The following is a 23,976-nucleotide window of genomic DNA, read 5'->3' as shown; positions in this document are numbered from 1 at the left end:
GCACTGATCTCAGAGCGACCTGACAGCCCCTTCCACTCAGCCCAGCGGACGCCAGGGAAACACTCCAAGTACTCCTGGAAAGGGGGACACTCGCGTCACGGAGGTCGCTGCTGTTCAGCTCCCAGCAGCAACACCTCCCAGCTGAACGGAGCCCCGAGACCGCCGCAGAGTGAGCTCTGGGGCCAAGCTGCTCTCGCTCTGCCCAGCGCCAACACCGCCCTCCCTCAAGCGGGGCTCGCCAGGCCGGGGGCTCCTCTCCTCTCCTCACCGGCCGCTCCGCTCCGCACCGCGCCGCCGGCTGCGGGCTCTGCGGGGAGCGGGGCAGCGCGGAGCGGGAATCCCGGCTCGGAGGGCGCTGCCGGCGCCCCGAGACGAAGCGCTCCCGTTTCCCGAGGCCGCGCTCCGAGCTCTGACAACCGGCGGGGCGGCGGCGCAACGGCCGAGGGGCTCCCGCGGCCCGGCCGAGTCAAGGCCCCGCCCGGCCTGGCCCGGCGGCCTCTCGGGCCCCCGCGGGCCCCGCTCCTCACCTCCCGGCCGGTCCAGCTTGAGGATGTCCCGCAGGTGCTGGGTGGCGTCCTCGATGTCGATGCTGGAGCAGGAGGCCATGGGGCCCGGCGCGCCGCCCGCCCGCGCCGCCGCCACCGCGCTGCCCGGCCCGGCCCCGCCGCCCGCGCTTCCGCCTCCGGCCCGGCCCCGCGAGCGCCGGGCGGAAACCGCCGCCCGAGCGGAGCGTTCCCGGCGCGGCGGGGCGGGGCCGGGAGCGGCGGGGCCGGGCCGGGCGGGGCTGGGCAGGGCCGGGCAGCGCGGCCCGGGACTCCCCCGCCGCCCCCCAGCCCCACCGGCACCGGCAGGGGACAGCCGCCCTGGGCGCAGCCTGCGCACACAGCACAGCGCGGAACCGAGCACAGCTCCAGGCACAAACTGCCCGAGAGGCACCGGAGCCACCCTGTGTCTGCCCGCGAAGAAACAGCGGCCGTGTTCGGCTTGGAGAGGGCACGGAGACTGACTACAGCTACCAGCACTGCTGTCATCCTCCTCTATCGTGTGGGGAATTTGCATTGGTAAAATACAGCTGTCAATGTTAAAAACGGAGCCAGAAGGCTCTGTTAGGAAAGCTGCTGAGGAGCAGCAAAGGTGGATGGAGGAGGGCAGATCTGCCCTGCACTCACTGGTAAAACTGTCAGGAATCGTTCAGTTCCAGGTCCAGCTCTGCAAGCATTCCCCCCCCAGACAGACACAGTCTATCCCCACACGCCACAGCCAATTCATAAAAATAATTAAACTTTTAAGAAAATCTCTGTTTTATTGTGTAATGTAGCATTGAAACATCTGAACAAATCAATAACTGGGCTGTACAGGCTGCTGTTCTCTCATTTCTTTGGGTTATAGAGCATCTTGTCAGTACATAAACAACAACCTTTTTGCATTATAAATTCTTTCCGAGGCATGCTGGTACAACACAAATTTCTCTTATCAAATGCAGCTAATTCTAACTTCCAAACATCATGCACAAGAAACTCATCTAGTGACAATGTAAACTCAGCAGAAGGGCAGGTCACAAGTCTTGCTTGCTCACGCTCTGCAGTGCTGCAGGTTTGTGTATGATATTTGGAATGTTCCGTGAGTGTGGATAATACCAGTTAAGAGGAGAGGAGGAAAATGGGGGAAAAAAAAGAAAGAAAAAAAAAAGAAAAAGAAAAAAAAAAGCCCGGGTGCCTCGGGATGGGCAGCTCAGCCGAAGTTGTGCAGTGCTAGCCTGAACATGTCATTGGTGCAAACCCAGGCATCGTTGATGTTCTTTAATAGAAATATCTGGTGGAATCCCATGATAGGATCTTCATCAGCCTGTAGAAAGAGAGGAGGGGGGAAAAGGTTCAAAACACTCATTTTTTGAGAAACTTATTCCAAAATTCATGATGAGACAACTTCAAGCTAACATTAACAGTGACATTACATGCTGTAAGATGTGTATTACCCCAGGAGACACCAATACCACCAGAGGGTCTGTTCTGAGGGGCTCTGCAGACAAATACCCAGGGCCCAGGGACATGGAAATAATGCAATGGCATCTGAAATTAGGGTTTTGTGGAAGACTTGCTGACATCTCACTCATCACACTGATGGAACATGCCTGCCTCAGTGTTGAATCCCTTGCCCAGAATCAAGCTTAAAAGGAAGTGGTTCAATATTTAGCTGCTGAACTTTGGGTTGATGGCAGAAGGGAGTTTCTGTAGAGGTTGGTATCAACACATTGCCTGGATGACCCAGGTGATGTGGGCTTTGAAAGCCTTGCCAGAGCAGGTGCAGCTGTAAACACAGTACTTCCACTGTCCAGCTGGAAGGGAGCAGAGCATTCACACAGCTGTGACAATGTGTTCTAAGCACAGGGAATGGCTGCAGCACTGCCTCCACTCCTGCCTCTGACAATATGTCTGCCTATTTACAATATTACTACAAAAGTAGAAAATAGTATTAGAGGGAGACTAGTACTCCCACCTACTGTTTATTTACCCATCTTCTCAGAGATATCGTGCAGGTATTAAATCCTCAAAATAACATAAATGATTACCAAATCAATCAGCTGGAAATCACACAACAGGTTTTAATCTGAACAGCACACAGGACCAACTACAAAACAAGCTTCTGATGGTGGCTGTAGTGTGTCCAATTCAGCATTTTTCAAGGATTTTAAGCTTTATTTTTTTCAACACATGACTATTCAGCTTCAGAAAAGGGGGGGGAATTTTAAAAAAAGAGCCTCAAAAAGCAGCAGCCAGAGCAGTTAATGAAAGAGGCTGTCAAAGCACTGAATGTTCATTGGCAATGCTCTGCTGCTGTTCACCGAGAACAAGTGGAAAGTTTGAAGAGCAAAGCAGACTACAGAATAAACAAAAAAGAAACTTTACTTAAAAAAGGTAATATTTATGGACTGTGAAACAAGTCAGCTTTGAGGACCAACTTGCAAAGGAAATCAGTTGTATCACAGAACAGCAAGTCTGCCAGAACACTGGTGGCATCAGGTGCATGGAGAGGAAGCATTCAGATCCAAAAATCGCTGCAAGGATCTCACAGAGATGACTTCTTAGGAAGTTAAATGGTGTACATGAAGTGCAGGTTCAGTAAGTGTATGCTAACTCACAGAGGTAAACCAAAGTGGGTCCTAGACTGGCCCCTCAAGAAAATCATACTGAAATAATGATAGATATTTATTTATTAAACCAGCTGAGATCTCTAAAGCTATCAAGGCAAGCACATGGTTAGCAGTTGTTAGAGAACAACAAAGAACCAAAACCCAGAAGTAAGATAGTGCATAAATAGGCAAAGAACATCCACAGATCAAATCCTGCATGCATTTCTTAAAAGTTAAAAAAATAAAATGCTACAATGAAATTATAGAAGGATAAGAAAAATGATCCAGCTACAGGATAGTTTCCTACTGAAGAAAGTAAACTGAGTACAACTCTTCAGCTTGCAAAAATATGAGAATAGGGAGAACAGGCAAGAAAAATTACTATAAAACCATGAAGAACAAAGTGAATGAGGAAATTACTATGGCCAGAAATTAAGAAGGCAACAAGTAAGGCCAGGAATATGAACAACTCAGTGTTCAATACATGACTGAATGAGAGAAAAATCCTCAAAGCAAGACAAGTGCCAGCAGTGACTGTTCAGCAAACAGGGCAGCTTGTCCCTCAATACACACCTGCTTTACATGAAGCAGAGGCTCCCTAGGAACAGCCCAGTGTGAACACAAGCAATTCTGCTGGGTTAGACCAGCTGTCCCTCTCGTGCATTAGCACATATGACAGCACCCATGGCAATTATTCCAAAGGAAGTATTATCCCTACTACACATGCCCAGAAGAGGGGCTCACATATCTGCTGGAGAGGTGGCCTGTGCACTGAAGCCTGTGGGCCTGTGCCTTTTCCAGTTTCTCCTGGGTATCCAATGGAACCCATCCCAGGAGAGCCTCACCACTGCTTGGGAGTTGGCAGGTTCTCAACTCTCAGTTGTCCTGCTTGCAGATCACTGAGGCATCTATTACAAGTTGCATAAATACTTTTCACACCAAATTTGAGCTTGTCATTACTGACATGAGTACACTTTAAAATATACCTCCAGGAAAAAAATATCATTGCCAGACAAGCTTTAGTGTAGTCTCCTTGATTTCTGATAAGCCTAGGTAGGCTCTGATAAGAGCACTGCAGCTCTTCACACTTTGGCTTAAGAAGAATTTCCTCCTTTCTTAAGAAATTCAGGCTGGATACATGAAGAAAGACTAAAAGGGAATTCTCCCCAAAACACTTGGTGTGGTACAGACAGCAAATTTCCACAATGAAGTCACATATTCTTATTTTCTTTATGCTTTCATGTTATCCCTTCATAGCATAGAGGAGCAGTATACTTCAAAAACAAGGAAAATCCTAGACTATATTCAAGATGAAGTATATACTTTATAGTCCATTCCCAAATTTTGACTATGTAATATTAGCACATAGCAAAGGCTCACAGCTCAGTGACTCAAGATGGCCCAGAAAACACAGACTAATCCTATTCCATTTTAGTTTAGATCTTCATCACAGCTCAGATAACATCACTCTCTATCCTTACTTTTAACTCCAAATTCAGGCATGTTCAACTCAGGATTTGCATTCTAGATGTGAGCCCAGGCTTGAAACACAAGGCGCTTCAGTCTTCCTATAAAACTTCCCTTTGTGCAGTTCAAAATCTTCCATTACATCATTGAATTAAAACAAAAATTAAAGAAGTCCCAGAATCAGACTGGAAGAATCCTCTGATTTCCAGGCCAGCCTTTTGCTCAGCATGAGCACAGACTACAGCAGCTCTGCATCACAGAACCACAGAACACACTGGGCTGGACCTTTAGTGATCATATAATCCAATCCTCCTGTCCTGGGCAGGAACATCTTTCACTGCATCAGCCACAGCTTTGTCTAACAGAGTCTTCAAATTCTCACAGAATATATTTCACAAGGTGTCCAGGCACCACTTCCCAGGGTTTCAGTCTTCCCATGAAATATTCCCTTGTGTCCCATGTATACTAGTCCTTTGCTACACTGTCTGGCATCATTGAGAAGAGTTTGCTTTCAGGTTGTTGGAAGTACTCAATTACTTTTCACTGACATTTCAAGCAGATTGCCCTTAGCCACCTCCTCTCCCAGTTCCACAAGCTCTTCATCGCCCACAATCTTGGCAGCTTTTTGACCTTTCATTTTTTCTACATCCTTTCTGACCTGGAGGCTCAAAAGGAAGCCCTCAGCCCACAGAGCAGTGAGTCATGTCAGAGTTTGAGATGCAACACTGCTTTGCATTTCAGGTTTAGCTACACAGCTTTCCTCCTCTTGCCTGGTCAGAGAGGGTTTTACTTCTTCACTAGCATCCCCAGCACTTATTGATTGAACTGCAGGGTTGCAACAAGCCCTTACCTCAAAGGAAAGGCTAATTACTTGAGACTGCAGGTTCTTTCACATGTTAAGCCTTATTTAACAGGCTTTAAGCAATGCTTTAAGTGTTCAGCATGCATTACAAAAATATCCAGTGATTTTAATTGCAAATTTCCTTTTCCTTTTAAGACTAAGAAACATAGCATAACAATTAGTTATTCACAATTAATTCTGCATCAGTCACTCCAAAAATCACACTCTGGGGAGAGCCACAGATCTGCCACATGGCTCTGAGAGCACACAAGCCACAGCCATGCTTCTCAGAGAGCTCAAGGGACAGAAGGGCGAGAAGAGAGCACTCCTTACTCAACCAGGACAGCGAGGACTGGAAGACAGGTAAGGCAGAGGGTTAAATGTTGTGGAGGGCTAGCCTGAAGACTTCGTTGGTGCATACCCAGGCACCTTGAAAATTTTTCAACAAAAAGGTTTGGTGGAAGCCTAGAACTTGGTCATCATCTGCCTGAGCAGGACAGGAGAAATACATTAGTAGGTGAAGCAGCTGAAGATACTGGGTGATATTCTGGATGAACATTGGCAAAGCAGGGTCACACCAAAAAGAATTCACTCCTAAAGGCTTAAACTGATGCTTACTCTTCCCAGTTGAAGCAAGCAAGCAGCACTCAGACAATGAACAGCAATAAAAACCAATATGCTTAGAATAAGTGGATGTATATTTATTATACCTCTACAAAAGGATAACCTCACCCAAACATTAATACCTATCAGCATCCATTAAAGAGGATCTTACTACACTGCTCTAGCCAGCAAGTTAGATCCCTGCTAGTGACATTCACCTACTTAGGTGCTCTGTTACTCTGCAGCATCGTGTCAAAGAAGCTGTTGTGCCCAGATCCATCAGTGCAGGTGATTATTATGCTGCAAAAGGGGTTTAAAAAAATTTATTTATAGTTCATACTGGTGTATTAACATGCTGGTGGTCTTGGAAGTGGTCTTCCTTGTTTAAAATTTTCTTACGGTTCTCCTTGAGAGCAACATATGCAGGCTAGGCAGCCACACCACTAAGAAGGCAGCTTTAAGTAACAGTGAGTATGCAGCTCCACGTTTGCCTGTTATAGTGTTCCCTGCTCAACTGGAGCTACACGTGAGCCACTTATTAAAATGCACCACCTGCACCCAGTTGTTCTCAGTTACTGTATTGTACACAGAGCAGCACTGAGATGCAGTAAAATGGCTGTGAACATGTGTGAATTGGCATGAGAAAAAAACATTCACTACATATGACAGCCAGGTTCATTCATGCCACAGACTGTCCCTGGTATTTCATTTGTCCACCTCTATAAATATCAAACAGGGCAGAAGTGTGAAGATAAAGTTTTAAGTTGACTTTGACTTTCTGGACACTTGTTCTGTGAGAAGCAGCATTCCCAGGGATTAAGATGTGATTTTTAAAGCTAAGGTTTGAGACACATAAATGTGAAGAATGGAAAAACATTTCCTCACCTACTAAAAATTCACAAGCAAGTTGGATTTGATCATGACAGTAGGCATACTTTAACCCAGTATGTTCTCTCCAAATACATGGATGCTCTAACACATGATCCCCAAATTACACTGAGTAATTTCTAGCTGAAATTACTCAGAGGTTAAAAAAAATACATCAGAAAATACTAGTCCAAGTCATGGTATTTATGGAAAGCTCCCAGACTGCATTTACAATTCTTCCATAGTAATGAATTATGGTTTGAGAAAACCCCATAGCTTTACAGAATCTTTTAGAACTTGGTATCTTCCCACAGGATCTAACAACCACTGTTGCAAGCTGCAATCTGCTTGATAATTATGCAATAACCTTAAAAAAGACTGTGCAAAACCAGGTGTGACTGGCCCAAGACAGTATGTCAAAAGGTCTTGATCACATCTCAGAATTCTGTGCACACCCAAGACCAAGGCTGAAGAGATCAGCATGTCTGTCCTGTACTGCAGTGCTTTCCATGGTCACGTGTGGCTGCTTTTCCATGGAGTGTGTGCAGGTGGGACTGAGCAACAAAAAAGTTGGAATCCAACTTGCAGCTAGGAAGCAGGAGCAACTTTAATGGGAGCCAAAGCTGCCTATGTTAGGTTTAGCAGTGGATGCATTACACTGGGCACTGCTCTTCTCAGCTGCCCAGCCCAAAACAAAGAGAAAAGCTTAGCAAGCAGATTCAAACATACAGTCCTATGTCTGCTTAGTAAATAGTACAGCGTCAGTGGGAGTTTGAATGCTTTGATACTAGAGGCACCACTGAGTTAGCAGAAAAAGGAAATCTAAACAGCTATTTTAAAACAAACTGGGTGCAGATAACTCTAAAGACTGGATGGCATTAGAGGCCTGACTTCACAGCATGGCTGGACCAAACGAATGCTGATAACTTTAACTGCTGCTACATAATTTCACATTTTTTAAACTAACCACCCATTGTGAGCAAGTTCTGCCTGCAGCTGACTTTACATACAAAGTATTTTTTTGCAAATTCCAGGATAATGTCTTTCATTCATAAGAAGCTTCATTAATATAGAAGCATGTGGCCCTGGTATATTGGCAGATTGGGTAAGTTTACACAGTTCACTAGTATCACTCACACAGCAATATGGTACTAAGCCTGAAAAATGATCTGATTCTTCACAAGAAGGAGCTGTTTCAACAATAAGTGTTTGATCTCAGAGGCAACATTCCCATTGCTGAATCAGTTTTGATTACAGAGATACTGGACTGAACTAACACCAGGATTGCATTCTTGTGTCCTGAAACAGTAAAGAAAAAGTATGGACTCACTGAAAGGTGATTGGTTAACAAAATGAAGTCTGTTAAATCAGAGCTCAATGCAAACGTTACATCAAGGAGGATGTTAAACTAGATGTGCTTAAATTGTCCAGGAACACTGTGACAATGCTTTTAAATGCAAGAGAGGACACCAAAACCTTACTGCATCAGGGTAGGGGAAACACTAATGCCTCTACAATCCACATGATATTTATCTGCACAGTAAAATCCAAAATGCTTTGTTTGGCAGAACGTGCCTGCCAAATTACAGATAGTTTACCTAGCACTAGGTATCTGAAGGAAGGAGCATTTCTTGACAGTCTTGAACAGCAGAGGAACAATATCCTAATGCAAACTTAACCCTGTTCTTTCCCCACCCATGAGTGTTTAAATTAATTCAGAAATCACATTATTTAGAATCCTGAAAAAGGATTCTAAAGACATAAGCACTCATTAACCTGTAATGGAAAGAGTTTACCTTAAGCTGTCCCACTACCATACTGAGTATACAGCTATCAGGTGTAGGTTGGTGGTCTTGTGCTGTGATGCTGTGTTGTATTTTTTGGAAAGGGAGGCTCTGCAATGAAAAGAAATCAAAGTAAGGACATGTACAGTAATTGAATTATTTAACTCACAAAACAAAGATTGAGCAAATCCAACATTATGAAGTGTTAAGACTATTGTGGCAGTACTGCACAGAACTGTTGCAAATGAGGGCACTACTCATGCGGGGTAAATTTTAACAGGTGTGTTTTTCAAGTACCAAAGGAGGAAATGTCACCATACATAGTAAATGGTACCTTATCCTAATATAATTGCACTGCCTGAAGGGCTTCACATCATCTGTAAGCTCAAAATTCTTATGATGATGGAACCAACCTCTGCTCTGAACCATGTTAAAAGATTTTATCATCTAATGCTTGAGGTTTACCAGACAACACCATGTTTGCTTCTTTGTTAAATTGGCTATGAATGGAAAGGAAAAATGGAAGAAATCTTCAAGACTTAAAATCCACCTACATATCCACCCTTCCCCTTTTTAATTCCCTTGACACTCAGGTAGCCAGTGTCAGTACGTCTGGAGGTACATGTGCAAGGAACACACCTTGAGAAACACTAGGGATTGGAGAGTAATTCCTGTCTTTCAACTTAGACCACATTCACAATCCAACATGGACAATTCCAAGAAGTGAGTGTGAAATATCTGGGAAATGTAATTTTGGGATTGTTCTCTCAAAAGCTGCATTACTGCTAGGTGCTTTAGTGGCAGTTCAGCATGGATGGAGCTCTGGGTGACCATGTGGCAGATACTCAAAGTCCAGGAACTGCACAGGATGGCAGCATGTGGCTATTCAAACCTCAGGTGGCACTTGGATGCTTTTGCTACGTTTTCCTGATTTGGAAACAGTTTGAAACAGACCCAAATGCATACTTTAACAGTTCTGCATTTCCCTCTAGTGGAAGGAGCCTCAAAGATTTCCTAGAATGCCTAGATAGAGACATGAGTCCTGCAGTAACAGATATTAATACAGTCTTGGCTCTACAAGCCTAATGCTCAAGGAAGAATTCCAGGAAGTAAATACTTGGATAATAGAGAACACAGAAACTGTGGAAAGATCAGGACCTGAGGAAGCAAATGAAGTGCAGTGAGCAGCCCTCTAATTGGAGGGACACTATTCAAGAACACAGCCTGCGGTGTTTCCTCTTGGCTGGGAGCGCAATCCCAACCAACTCGGAAGTGCAAAGTGAACTGACTGCTTTGTAGTATGGAACAGACATTTAGGAACAAATCCAGAGCCTTCTTTTCTGAATGACCAGCAGACTGTTTTCCAGGGTCACCATCCAGAACCTGAATGTACAAAATGCCCACAAAAGCCAGCAGAAGCAAAAGCTGGGAAGTTCCTTTGACAAAAGGGTACTCCAAAGCCTAGCCCCACCTCAGCACAAGAGCTTCTTGTTGAACAAGCCCTGCAAAAAGATTCTCTTGAAAAGGCAGAGAGATGAAGGGGAATTAATGCAATTGTGTCCAGGGAGGAAGGAAAGGCCTTGGAATCAAGAGTTCTGCAAAATGCTGACAAGGAACCAAAGACAAGGCTGGGTAAGACAGTGGCTGCTTCAAGTACCTGATTCCACAGGACAAGAGGAAATGGCCTCAAGCTGCATCAGAGGAGGTTCAGGTTGGACATCAGGAAGAATTTGACTGAAAAGGTTAAGCATTGGAATGGGCTGCCCAAGGAAGTGGTGGAATCAGCATCCCTGGAAGTGTTCAAGAAACAACTGGACATGGCACTTAGTGTTATGGTTAGTTAACAAGGTGGTGTTCAGTCAAAGGTTGGACTCGATCTTGGCATCTTTTCTAACCTCTAAGATTTTATAATTCTTCTTCAGAGGAAAGGACCCCAAATAGCTGACCAGCCTGGTGAGCTACTCATGTGATGCACTGGGAGAAATCCCACTGGAAAGAGTAGGAGTGTAGGTGATAGAAGAGATCAGATTTTTGGGATAGGCAGAGGCTACCTCAAAAGGATAGCTGCTTACAGACATCCATCTGTACTGAAGGATTTTGTGGTAAGAAAAGTACAATAAAAGTGTCTAAAAAGCATGGAGCCACATAACAAGCAAGGTTTTTACCATCCTCTGACATTAGAAATGATCTTTCACTATGAAAACTATGGAATCTCCTTGAAGTCAGGTAAGAGAAATTAGGCAAGAATAAAGTTGAGTAGCATAAATTCACTGCTGAAAGCAAGAATACCTGTCTCAGCTTCCTTCTTGGTCCAGTATACTCACAGAACTATGTAATTTTTATCTCAAATGCTCAATGTAAATCAGGCTGCCCCTAATTAGTACAGGAACTGTATGTGAAACAAGTCCAGCACCAAGTAGGACAGAAGGAACAAGTGTCAACTCCCACGCTGTAAGAAGGTACAGATGTGCCAGGCCTGCAGAGCAATGTCCATACAACCTTGCCCTACTATATTAGCAGATTGAAAAGGTGCCATACCATTGCTGTCACACAGCAAAGAAATTGATCTAAAAGAAAATGCCACCTCTTTGTGCTTCCATCAGTTCACCAGCCAGGCACCGAAGGATGCAAGACCGCAGAAGAAAGAATTTCAGTGTCAAACTTTCAGGGATGTGCTGAACTGACTAAGCAGCTCCAGAAGCAGAGTAGGTGAGCACATGAAGCTGACACAGCAAAGGGAGCCCAGGCAGCTCAGTGCTGACAGAGGAATGCTGAACATTAGAGTCACTGTAAGCTGATACAGCCCACAACGAGCCACAGCGGTGGAAGGGCACAGAGTAACTCCAGTGCATTTCCTCCTTACTTTAAAACAGATGGATACAAGCCAGAAAAAAATCCCCTAAAGCAGAGTGGTGTGTCTTCACTCACCAATTACGACTGCAGCAGACACATAAATCCAAAAAGTCCATGTTGCACCAGAGACAGGGAAGGTAAAGATAAGCTATGTCACAGTGGGAAAGGGGCTGGATCTGCACTGGGCTGAATCCAAGGAGCAATCAGACACGGTGGCCAAGCAAATGCTTGACTGGTTGGGTATCTAAGTGGCTGCAAGCCCAAAAGTCTAAAGAACACTGAGTACACAAACAAGCAGCCCTGGAGCTTGGGAATCTCCTCACCTACAAGCAGGCAGTTGCTGCTGTTTCTGAGATGTGCAGCCTTCTCAAAGGCAACACAGGTACCTAAAGCACAGATCTGAGGGCAAATCTCAGTCTTTGCAGTTAAAGATGCCTTCAGCAAAAGAAGCAATTCCAAAACATAGGAGCAGTAGCTGTGCAATAAGCCAAGTGTCAAGTTACAATTATTTTTCTTCTCAATGTGTAATAAAAATGTCTGAAATACCATACTCAAAGCAGACTGTCTGGTGACCTAAAAAGCATGTCCTCTGCATATCTTGCAAGAGAAACAAACTTTCTAGTCTCATGACAGCTTGCAAGCACCCCCAGTTTTAGAACAGAAGCATGGATTTACTCAAGAAGATAAAAATTCTTTTAGTTTAACTAAACGAACATGGAATTCCAGTATCCTCTCACTTGCTGAAGAGGAAATACATTTTTGAAAGTCCTGAACCATACCTGCTCATATCTGAACTGCTGACAAATCTGCACTGAGGATAAGTCAGCTTCTCCACTATAGAACTTATTTGCAGTTTACGTATCAGAAAACAAGTTGTTCCTTGCTGTAATGTGTCTAGCCTTTATCACAGACAGATCCAAGTAACAGCTTTGCTATTGCTTCTTCCTTGGCATGCCTTAAAAGAGCAAAGGCACCTTTCACTCCTCTAGATCAGAGGCAGCTTATGCATTAGACCTTTTAAAAAAAATAAATCAATAATGTCAAATACAATTGCAGTCACAAAATAACCTTGCAAACTATGGAGTCAATTAACATTCCACCATTAGAGCCATCAGTGGAATAACCCACTACACAGCAGCAATTAATAACATTTCTTGAAGCCTAAGCTGGAAGCATAAATTCAAGATTTTTGAACTGCTTAAGTCTAACTCAAATTTTCAGAAGCAATTATCTGCTAGTCTTCATAATTGTTTCCCAAAACATTCAGTGAGAATTACAGACTTACAGTAAGTTTTTCAACAATGGCTGCTTTGCCCTGGAACTGCTGTCCTTCCCACGTAAGGCATGATGCATCAATCTGGGGGGAAAAGGAAAATGTCATCAACTTGGGTAACCCTTCAGCAGTTCTGATAAGAGACTTTGTTTATTTAGCATAAATTCTCAGAATACAGCTTTGAAAAGGGACACAGAAAGAAACCAGCAAAATCTATTGAAGAAGTTTGGAACAATCAACTAAAAATTAAGTAGATTACATTTCATTATCAGAAGTCTACCTGCAAAAAGAGTTCCTGCCTTTGGATAGAAAATAGATTTCAGAAGAAAATCTAAATGATTAAAAAAAAATATATATATGGACACAAAGCCAAGCATGTGGAAAAATATATCTGAAGAAAATTAATGACATGGGTTACACCAGGGTAGTGCTCCAACTCACCTAACTCAAGCAATTCAAAAGTGACTGGTCAGATCCCTACCTGGAATAGGTGACAAAAGTCTTAATTGACTCTGATTACACCACTAAAGATAAACTGAACTGTGTGGTGGAAGTAGTGATACACAAATACAAACCAAATCTAAGAGCTCCCTGCTGCATTCCTGTGTGCTATAAAACTTATTTGCTCCCCCAGGGTCTTTGAAAGGAAAAAGCTCATCATTAAAAGCCCATTTCTACAGAATTTCCACAAATTTAGACAAATAGTGACCTTGGTATATTTCAGTCACACAAAACAGGGTGGTCCCATTCTCCACAGTTCAGGAACTCCATAAAACAACACACGTCAGTGACCTGCATAATAATTTTCCCAATTACAAGTGCACAGGACACTTCATTGAATGATGGAAAGCAGAAAGACCCTAAGGGCAGAAAAAAACCCAGGAGGTCACTGTGTGGAAGGCCCTATCTTCACAAATTTAAATTAATTTGTGCTTACCACCATTTTGAGGACTGAATGTATTTTGGTAATAAAATACAAACTACTAAGAGTCTCCATATTTACAGCTGTGGTTAGAACACAAACTGCTTGGTTTTCTTCCTCTCTAGGCTCTGTAAACAGCTTCCTGGACAAAGTAAAACAACAATCTGGCAGGTAGCAAGTACACAACAATCCAACAAATGGCATCAGTGCTGCTGGGTATTGCTGAGGTATAAGGAGGGGTGTCAGAGAGTGTTGGATCATTTAAATCCTCAAGAGTTTGCCGAAACTTTACACAGGTCATCTAGCAGATGAAAAACCAGCCAGAAAAACAGGATATGCTGCTAGAAGACTTGTCAGCCTTGAATGTCTTGCTGCAACTCCTCAGGCACGCAGCAGCATTCTTCACCATCAGCAATCAACTCCACACACTGAGAACTTTCCATGCTCTGGAGGAATCTTCCCCCAAAACTAAAAGCTGATGTTCCTTTGGTTTCTTAGTTATAGTTTTTAAATTCTGGTATCCAAGTCTACTTCACCCCAAATAAGAAGCAAAAAAATAAAAAAACTAATGTTTGACAAAATATAAACTAAATTTACTTTCATTTACGTGTTATTCTACGTGTTTAAACTGGATTTAAATCTGTTTTACTGTTCAGAGGATCAATATAGTATGAGGTCCAAGAACCACCTGCAAGAACTGCTAAACACAGGGTAGAACTTAAATTACATTCCACTTCAAGAGGGATCCAAGCAAATCTATGCCTGTAAGTTAATGGCAAATGAAGAATGTTTGCTTTTACAGAGCACTTCATCACAGGATTATCATCAAACCCCTCAAAAAAGAAAAATCACTGCCTACAGCTAAACAGGGCTTTTGTGAGTCTGACTGCCTGAAAGGCAAACAAAGCTCAAAATAGAAGCGAAACAGAAGAGAAAAGCAATAAATAAAAGTGAATGTGATTGCACTGATTGGCATTCTGAAGTGAGGATAATGCCCACAATCCCACCCTGTGTATTCTCACACATCAAAACAGGGAATCCCAGACACATAATAGGACAGAACCCCAGCTCCCTTTCTGTGGGTACTTACATATATTGCTCCTAGCTGAGTCCTGTCTGCATCAAAAAGCTGGTAGTAATGTTGTACAAAGCTGGATCCAATCTGCTCCCAGATAGGCTTGTCTCCCATTCTGAATCCTCAACCAGAGCCAGTGACTATAAAAAACAAACCAAATCATCAGAAAGATCAAAGGAATAAGTGCAACACTTGGCTTGAGTATTAACATCGAAAAACACAGATCCTCTCAACTGGCCTGAATTTTTCTTTGGGATAAGTAGGACAAACTCACCTCTGTATCCGAGACTTGTAAATAAAAGTCTTGGATACTGAATGGTTTAATTTCTAATTATAGATTCGGTTTGTAGTGCTATTTCAGTGTGAGGTCACATCTCATGTACAACAGTGCAAAACAAGAACAAAACCAAGTGTTACCACCTTGTCTTCAGGTATTTCAGAAGTTACACCATCTGAACAAGCTGGAAAGTACTCGCTGTTTCAACTTGATCTCATCTACTGTAAACAACTGACCTGTTAACATGGATTGTCTGCAAGTGCTTACACCAAATGATTCATGTATTTAGCTCCTCAGGTATTTCACCATCCACAGGCCATTCTAAGAGAGTCCTGTCAATGGCACATAACAAGAATTAATTCACTAGCTCATTGTTTAACACAAGCTTACTGCCCATCCTCTTCTGTCAATGAGGCTGAAGTAGACTCCATGTTTATTTAGTAATAACTTCAAGATATAAACCATGATTTTTCATGGTGGTGATAATCTGCAGTTCCTATTAAAGGTGCTGAAGGCATCCCACACTTCTGAACATAAGTCCCTCAATTCCAGAGAGATTAAGCACAGAGCATGCATGCACAGCAGTCTAGACAGGACCAAACTGATGGCTTTATCATGACATAACATTTGTCAAGAAAACAAATTCATTTTTATTTATCCTGATCTCTCTGAAAGTCTGAAGAATTGTGCTAAAATTCAAAACACAAACCCCACTACGTTATATTTTAAGAACCGAGTTCACTTCAAGCAAACTATACTTGCTTAACATCTAGATGTGTCAACCACTAGTCAGTCCCTCTCTGCAATTCCTGTCCAGGAACCTTGGAGTTACAGGTTTAAATTGCACTGCAAGTCTGGAAAGGTATGGAATTCTGTTTTAGGACACAGGAAATAATACTTATTTTGCCTTCCTTTAGCTCTCAGTTACTCACACACCTGTATAAGACTTGACAAATTCCTAAGAGAAGCAAAAACACATTCCCAAGATCTCCACAGAGGGTACTCCCAGGCCCAGCTTTCTGTGCACAGCTGGACATGAAAGCTCTTTTCATATTTTAGGCCTTTGGCTGTCTGAGCTTTACTCATGCAAATAGGAACTGAAACGGGTTCAGACTCTAGGTTAAGGTCACACAAATTTGGCCAAACTTGCAGAAGAGCAAATCTCTTATCAGATCAATGGCCTAACAGCGGGTAGCATCTGTCTTTTCAGGGTGGTAAATTCAACTACCAAGAACAACTGCTATCACAGCTTTAAACATCCTTATTTCACAATCAGGCACCTAGGCAGTATAGTCAACATCAAACTCACCAAGCCTGCACACTAACAAAAATTCAGTTTTGCTGCCACACCTCTATTGTTTCAACTGTTCCCAAGAGATCTACAATCACCATCATGAGCACTCCACGGATACTTGCAGTACATACCTCTCTCTGAAGGAGTTTACCCAGTGTGGTCACTCCTCTGGGAAAACACATAGCAAATTAAAAAAACACCCAAGTACAACAGACATTAAAAAAAACCAAAATCAATCCCACACTCACCTCTCAAACAACTTAAACCTAATTCTTTACAAATGAAAAGGTTGTACTGATTGCACATCTGTAATTGCTGCAGAGCAGCCTAACCTGGAGTTGATCCAGAAATTAAATAACTTCAGCCTGTATTAGGGGATTTTATGTTGAAGAAAAACCACCCTAAAACCATGGCACCAACTCCCTGGAAACTCTCCTGAGTGATGCCCATCCTGCTGAGAGGTAGGACTAGTCATATTCTGAAACCAGAAGTAGTAGAACTTAATTTTGATGCCTGCAGTTTCCATTCCAGACCTGGAAGTGTGTAGTTTGGGATGGCTGCAGTGGAGCCAACAATCAGCATAGGTGAAAATCACACTGATTCACTTTTTATAGATCATCATAGCTTCAAACTTCCAATACACGAAATTGCATCATTATCAGATATTCCTAAACATTTAAGTGCAAATCTAGTTGACAGTATTGATGCTCAGCATCACACATCTGACACTGAAGTCGAGGGCAAAATAACCACCAGCTTCTCCTTCTGAAGCTAAAACAAGTTAGCTATTGCCATATTAAACCTCCCCACACACAAGATGTGCATTCACCCTTAGCAGCTCCCTGTACCATCATACAAACCCAAGATCGAGCTGTATGCCAGCACTGCACCTCTTTTAGTCCCTTAAGGCACAACAGCCTCACTCAAGCACCAGATGCCTTCTGTTCAATCCTGAAACTGTGAGAAAGCCTTAGAGACTGCAAGGAATGAAGGAATTCTTATTTTAAATATGGAAAGTAGAATTATGGCTTCTAGATCTAAAAATCAGTATGTTAGCTTGCTATCTCCTCCTAAAAATGTATTTCTATTTTGATCAGTAAAATACTATTAAATAAATAAAATTTTAAAAAGCGTGAATTTTACCAGTCATAATGTTGATTTTGCTAGAAATGATAACAAGCTAAAAAAAATATGGTTGAAATTAATGATCCTTGACTAATATTTTTTGTTTGCTACAACCTTACTCTTTCCTGTGCCATTCATATATGGTTTTGCTGAACACTCGTTCTTCCTGGAAAGGTTTCTTTTCCTTTTCTAATTTGTCACCTTTTCTTCCATGCTGTGCTGTGTTTTCTGCCTGCCATTACAGATGTAAGAAGCTTAGAGATGTACCTAAAGAAAGAACAAGATGGGAATGATCTATGTCATCAAGCCCAGTCCCTTTCAGTGAGACACAACCCATGTAAGACTGTATTAATACACTTATCAGTACAGTATTTTAATTAGATTAATATAATATATAAGGTCTTAAGATCTATTGCAATCCTATGAGGAAAGCACGGGTTCTGATGTTATCAAACTATGCAACACAGAGGTGCTTCTGAGCCATCCAGCCAAATCCATCTGTGCTTCACTCGTTTCTGTTTGTAGTTACAGAAATAAGAATATTCACTTCATATAATGCCAGACAAAAGAAGTTTCAATAAACTAGAAAGCTCCTAAGATTATGGCACATCTGTCCTTTCAAAGGCACCTGCTGAAAATTACTATTGTGTAAGTGCATTACTGGATATTCCACCTTAATTCCTCATGGAAAAGGAGATAATTTCCTTAAGCAAATTAATTTCCTTGCCTTTGTCACTCCAAACCAAACCTACCTCCACACATCCACTTAAGAACATCATGGTCCATTTGATTAACAGATTCTTCACAAAAGCACAGTGGTAAGGCTGAACTACCAGCACACAGTGCAATACTTAATTCACATTATTCACTCTATTTCTTGCAATCTGTGCGTACTAGAGAATTTATCCCCATCCCAAACACCACCCAGAAGTCAGTGCTGAAGCAGAAACCCAATACAGTGCACAAAAGCTGCAGCTCCCAGCAACTCTGTCTTCAACAGGTATATAATGACACTGTTGAACTGAACTGAAAATGCACAGGGGCCTTTTGCAGTGACACCAAAACAAAAATTCTCCAGTATTTGCCAGGCTGCACGCTGATGTATCAAGAGTAAATTTCATCTCTCTACACATCTCTCACTACAATCCCTATACACCTCATCCTACAAGGTACCAGGGCATCCCTGGTGATCTGCTTTGGCACAGGGCAGACTGCACCAAGAGCAGGACAAGCTGCAGGACCCAGCAAGCAGCAGCACCAAAGAGAAAGCTGCACCCATAAGACAGAGAAGGGAACAGAGCTTCCACATGGGCCATGAGTGACCTTGAGTAAAGCTAGGGTCACACAGCCTCAGGCAGACTTTTTTATCCACAAAAGCCAAAAAATACAGAATCTTTTCCACTACTTGTCCCAGCTTTGGTGTCTCTGTCTACACTCACCCCTCTTCCACCCCTCCTGCCTTAGCACTGGGTGTGAGATTAGCACCAGCACACCAACACTGCCCATAACTCCTAAGGGAAACTCAGTCCTTAAAGAGTCTCATTTCTGCCACTGGTCTCAATGAAACCTGCTCCTACTGCTTCCTTCACATGATTCTCTGTCAGTTTGTTGCAGCACAAAGTCCATCTTCCTGCTCATGGGGCAACACCACAGCTACTCAGAGGGGTAGCTTGAAGAAAAGTCACTTTTTTTACTTGGAAAAACAAGACTAATAAAGAGATTGCCTTCTCTGAAATACAAAGTGCCAGTGACATTTTGGAGCAGGTGAGCTACTGTAACAGCAGTGTGGAGAAAGAACAAAAAGTTGTTTCAGCCAGCAGTTATGCTTTACCACATTCTCAGACCTGGACACATGTAAGCTTGCTGCTATCAATTAAAAAAATTAAGTTATTCTGAATTGGAGCAAGGTAGGGCTGTAATTCTTAAAGAATACTACATTTTCTGAAAAAGTCAACAGAAACTGGCATAAGCAATAGTAAAATATAAATTGCTAAAAAAAACCAGAGGTGGTCTGCTAGGGATTGCCACATTTAAAATGCAAGCTGTATTCAAAGAATCAATGAACCACCACAGGCAAAGAAGGTCTGCAAAACACTAAGAAAAAAACCCACTGAATTTCAAGAGGAAAATCCTCAAACCAATACATTCTAATGCTAGTGGAGAAAACTGCCTTCTATTATTCAGTTATGACTATATTTATTCCACAAGTAATCTCATAATAAATAAACCATGCTCCCAGGACAGTAAAGCCAGCCCAACACACCTCTCAAGTAAAACTCTCTTAGGATTGAATTCAAGCTTGTTTTCTTGAGAATCAGTGCAACAAAATAGCACCAACACCGTCCTTAAATCTTGCTGCTGGTCCAGTGACACATGTGAACCCACAGCAAACATGATTCAGACCATCAGTTGCTGCACCCTTCACTACTGATTAACAGGAGAAAATAAGGACAATGAAAGCACTCTCAGCTTTTTCAGTTCCTGACAGCCTTGCAATTTCTATCATGCAGGTAGTTTAGATCACTCAGATTAGAAAGTCAGTCTAAAGACTGGTAAGTAAAGTAAAGCAGACAACAGTTTTAGACTATTTTTCCTTCAACTGCTTTTCTTTTGCCACTAAAACTTGCAAAGACAGGAGCGTCTCCAGAGGGCACTTTCTAGGAACACAATGGAAGCAGCATCACAGGACCAGTTAATCCTCTTTTAAACAGGTCATCTATTCAACTCCACCACTTGATAACAGATCATCCTCCTTTAGTAAAGGATGCACTCCCAACAGAGAAACTATGCAAATTATCACAGAATAAAGCAGGTTTGCAAGGGACCTCCTCCAGCTGAAAGCAGGAGGACAAACCTGTTCCACCGCCTGACTGCCCTCATGCAGAGGCAGCTGTCCTGTGCCCTGCCCGGATCCCATCTGTTCCAGCTCTGCCCCTTGTGTCCTGCCCTGCCACCAGGGACCCTGAGAAAAGCCTGGCTCCATTCTCCTGATAATGGCCCGACAGAGACTGGAGGCTGTGACTGAGCCCTTCCCAAGCCTTTCCTAGAATAAACAAGCCCAGGCCAGACAGAATGCACAGCAACACAGGGATGCAGAAATACTGGAACTTTCAGAGGGGCATCATGCATCATCAGCCATTTACCTTCAACACACTGCATCTCTGTCTGGTAAATGCCAATTCAGTAGTCAATCAATCTTTCTCCATTTGAAAACCTACAAAATTTCTAGTTGAGGAACAAATTTATGCACTCAGAGACTGAAGGAAAGAAGTGTTTCTCTGACGTATTTTACAATTATCTCCACAGCAGCTGACTGATCCATAGAGGAGAACCCTCTGTGAACTACAGCTTAAGGCCAATCAGAAACCATTGACTTCAGAGACTTCCACCAAGTAATTGCCATGGACTGCTCTGTGCAAGAAATTACATTATTCTAAATATGCTCTTACAGCTAAAAATAATTAAGTCTAGATATGTGAATAGTGAAAGGATGGAAAGGGAGAAAGGGAAAGATGATGACCAGACTATCTCCTTTTGGGAAATACATTTACTTTCCCCTTCTTAGTCTTTTTATTCCTCCAAAACTTCATTAAAACAAATTAATGAAGGAATTATGCCAACCTGAAGTACATCTTCTTTTGTTAGAAATGTCAGCAAGTGTAAGACTACTGGTACACAAAGCACCTGAGGAAGACTCTGAGAAAGGTTTCACTGTGCCTGCAGCTTGATGCTCATCCCAACTGCAACCTGACAACCCAAGAGAGCCACAGTCAGCCAGGATGATTTTCAAATATACAGACATATATTAGACATAACTGCAGAGGAAGACATAATATTTTGTTGTTAAGAAAAAGCCACAATGCTACACAACTGCCTTTTCTTCCATAGTATTCTTCATGCAAGACAAAAACTGAATTCAAGTTTTCAAGGCTGAAGCCACATTTCCTTTCTCCAAAATTAATGCAAGATTGCTATGTCTAAAAAAAAAAAAAAAACCAGGGGAGGCACTGGGGAACTGGAAGGGAGAACTGCTACACCCTGTTTTTCTTTACCTTATAGACAAAGTAACAAAACCTTTACTGGACAAACTTGCCACAATATCTATGAGTTTCAAAACTAAAAGAATTATACTTGCAATGTTACCAACTATCAATATATATTGCAATTCCTAAAGTTACCATACTCTACACTTTCACTAACTAATTGATCCTCTTATTAACAAGGACAAAAGAAATCCCAGCAGAGGGAACTGCAGAAAGTTGTTACCATTTGCATTTTTCCAAAGACCTGAACAAACACAGATGTTAAGCAAATATATTTCAAATCATCTAACAAATAACTTGCAACCTTTCAGACATATAATAATTAGAGTCCCAGTGGGAAAATAGTTAAATAGTCCAAAATTGAGCCAAAATATCACCTCACTGTAAATGAGATCAGGTATTTCACTATATAATTTTGCTACTTCCAGGTGAAAGCCTGTGAAATGTCTTTTTTTGGTTGCTGCTAAAAGAAAACTTAAATTCATTACACGCAAATACAGAAATCACTGCTTGAATACAACTTCTCAAGAAGGCAAAAGAGTATTAACATGAGACAGCAGTTGATTAAGGAATCAGAATTCACTTTCAAGCAACGTTTCTGCATTCAATTCCCACTCAAGCATTTACCTGGGCATTTTTTTTTTCCCCAGTTCAACTGCAATACAGGATATCCAGCTCTAAGATACATTTACACTGGAAATTATGGACTTCAAATGAGCTGAACTATTATTTCAGCCTGCCTCACAGAAGAAGTTCAATCTGAATTACAAGAACAGACTTCTGGAGATTTAAATGTCTTCAGAAAGCTATCTCACATTAACTGAATGTAACACACACTCCTTGCTATCGCACACCTTTGCAGGTTTTGATTGTTTTCAAAGCTGAAGAGACAACAGCCAGAGAAGCAAAGAAAAAATTCTTTCTTGTAGATTATACTGGAAAAATGGCAACTCAAAGTAAAAAACTACACGGCTGCAGATCACCGAGCACAGGAAATCTGCTAGTTTCACTCCAAAGCATGAACCCTTCATATTCAATGGGACAAAGTGATTCAACCACGTCAGGTAACTTCAGTCCTCTCACAATATTCTGGCAAGACAGAAAACAGTGAGAACATTAAAGCCGAGTACACCTTCTCCCCTGCACAAACCGTATCCTCTCAGCTCCCGGTTCACCCCCTTTACTCTCGTCCCTGCGATCCCGAGCCGTGGCAAAGCAGCACAGAAGCACCGAGGAGCAGCAGGCCGAGGAGGAGCCGCGGTGCCTCTGAGGGTGGCGGCTGCCGGCGGTGCCCAGCCCGCAGCTCCCGCTACCCCCGAGCCCAGCCCGCCCCCGCCGAGGCCCCTCGCTCCCGCCGGGAGCCGGGTCGGGGCCGCCCACCCCGCTCAGCCCACCCACACGCGGGGCCCGCCGGTCCCGGCACAGGCGGCGATGGCTCGGCTCCCGCCGCCGCCGCCCCTGCGGGACCGCGCTGCCCGCGCCTCAAAGACGGGGAAGGTCAGGGCGGCTCTGGCCGGCGGCTCCCGCCCAGCCTTGGCCCGCGGCAGCCGGCAGCGCCCCGCGGCGGGGATGGGGCAGGGCCGCGGGGCCGCGAGAGGCGAGCGCGGGGTGTGGCGGCGCCGTGTGCCGGCCCGCGGGCGGTGCCGGTGCCAGTCCCGCTGCCACTCCCGGTCGCGCCCCCCGCACTCACCCGCGGCTCCCACTATGGCGGCGGCAGCGGCCCCGTGCGCGGCGCGAGCCCCCTCTGCCTCCCTCGCCCGCGCTGCCGCCCCGCCCCGCTCCGCCCGGCCCCGCGGCACGCCGGGACAGCGAGTCAGACGTGCCAACAGACGCGCGCTGGGAGGGGCGAGCAGAACTACAACTCCCGACAAACCCCGCGCCGAACCCCGCGGTGGCTCATTTGAATGAGGGAAGGGGCCCGCGCGCCGCTGGCCCCGCGGCGGAGCCCCGGAGCATTGTGGGATCGTGGGGGAGCGGGGCTGGGAGGGGTGCAGCGCCTCGGGAGTAACGGTGACAGGATGGTATCCTTTGGGACAGGATTGTACCCCTTGGGGACAGGGATATACCCTTTGGGGACAGGATTGTACCCTCTGGGACAGGGATGCACCCTTTGGGACAGAACCCGAAGTGGGGACGTGGGTGATCAGCCACAGAACTGCAGATCCTGAAGTTAATTTTAGTTCCCCCCATAAGAGCGATACAGTGACAATTTTTCAAAAATTGCTCAACCTGATTGCAGTGAAAAGTTAGCAAAGAAGGTGTGGGGTGGTAGAAAAACGCCTTCAAATAAATACTTGTGAATGTAAGTGGTCTAAAAAGCGTGGCTTGGGTCTCACTGGAGCCTTCCCTATTCCCTGAAGCAGCAGCAGCAGAGAGGACTCATAAGAGTACAGGAGTTGTCAGGATTTAGGATTACATGCCA

At 43.7% G+C, this 23,976-nt stretch overlaps 2 protein-coding genes across 3 annotated transcripts in view; both read right to left on the bottom strand.

Annotated features, from left to right (window-relative positions):
- EDC4 (enhancer of mRNA decapping 4) overlaps window positions 1-670 on the bottom strand; it is a 31,697-nt gene extending 31,027 nt beyond the window's left edge. The window contains exon 1 of the mRNA XM_056500786.1: window positions 528-670. Within this exon, the coding sequence (XP_056356761.1) occupies window positions 528-606 (79 nt within the window). The 5' untranslated portion in view covers window positions 607-670. The remainder of the gene's footprint in view (window positions 1-527) is intronic.
- Window positions 671-1,277: 607 nt separating this feature from the next.
- On the bottom strand, window positions 1,278-23,350 carry NUTF2 (nuclear transport factor 2). Of its 2 annotated transcripts, none has more exons than XM_056500798.1 (5): window positions 23,245-23,350; window positions 14,831-14,955; window positions 12,831-12,902; window positions 8,705-8,803; window positions 1,278-1,845 (listed from the first exon to the last, which is right to left on the bottom strand). In XM_056500798.1, the coding sequence occupies exons 2-5, from the start codon at window positions 14,927-14,929 to the stop codon at window positions 1,732-1,734; spliced, it is 384 nt and encodes a 127-aa protein (XP_056356773.1). In that variant the 5' UTR covers window positions 14,930-14,955; window positions 23,245-23,350; the 3' UTR covers window positions 1,278-1,731. The 2 variants fall into 2 exon arrangements, with proteins under 2 accessions (XP_056356773.1, XP_056356774.1); XM_056500799.1 differs by lacking the exon at window positions 23,245-23,350 and adding an exon at window positions 15,329-15,846.
- Window positions 23,351-23,976: the final 626 nt, after the last annotated feature.

The sequence above is a fragment of the Oenanthe melanoleuca genome, chromosome 11, assembly GCF_029582105.1.
Source record: "Oenanthe melanoleuca isolate GR-GAL-2019-014 chromosome 11, OMel1.0, whole genome shotgun sequence".
NCBI lineage: Eukaryota > Metazoa > Chordata > Aves > Passeriformes > Muscicapidae > Oenanthe > Oenanthe melanoleuca.
Note: the sequence above shows the minus strand (reverse complement) of the source record. Positions and strands in the feature narration are given on the sequence as shown.

Excerpts from the sequence above, each read along its gene's own strand:
- NUTF2 (XM_056500798.1), bottom strand. The coding sequence starts at position 14,929 with ATGGGAGACAAGCCTATCTGGGAGCAGATTGGATCCAGCTTTGTACAA. Across the intron at positions 8,804-12,830 it reads CCATTGTTGAAAAACTTACT|AGCCTCCCTTTCCAAAAAAT; the intron begins GTAAGTCTGTAA and ends TTTTCATTGCAG. Across the intron at positions 1,846-8,704 it reads TGGTAGTGGGACAGCTTAAG|GCTGATGAAGATCCTATCAT; the intron begins GTAAACTCTTTC and ends CTCTTTCTACAG.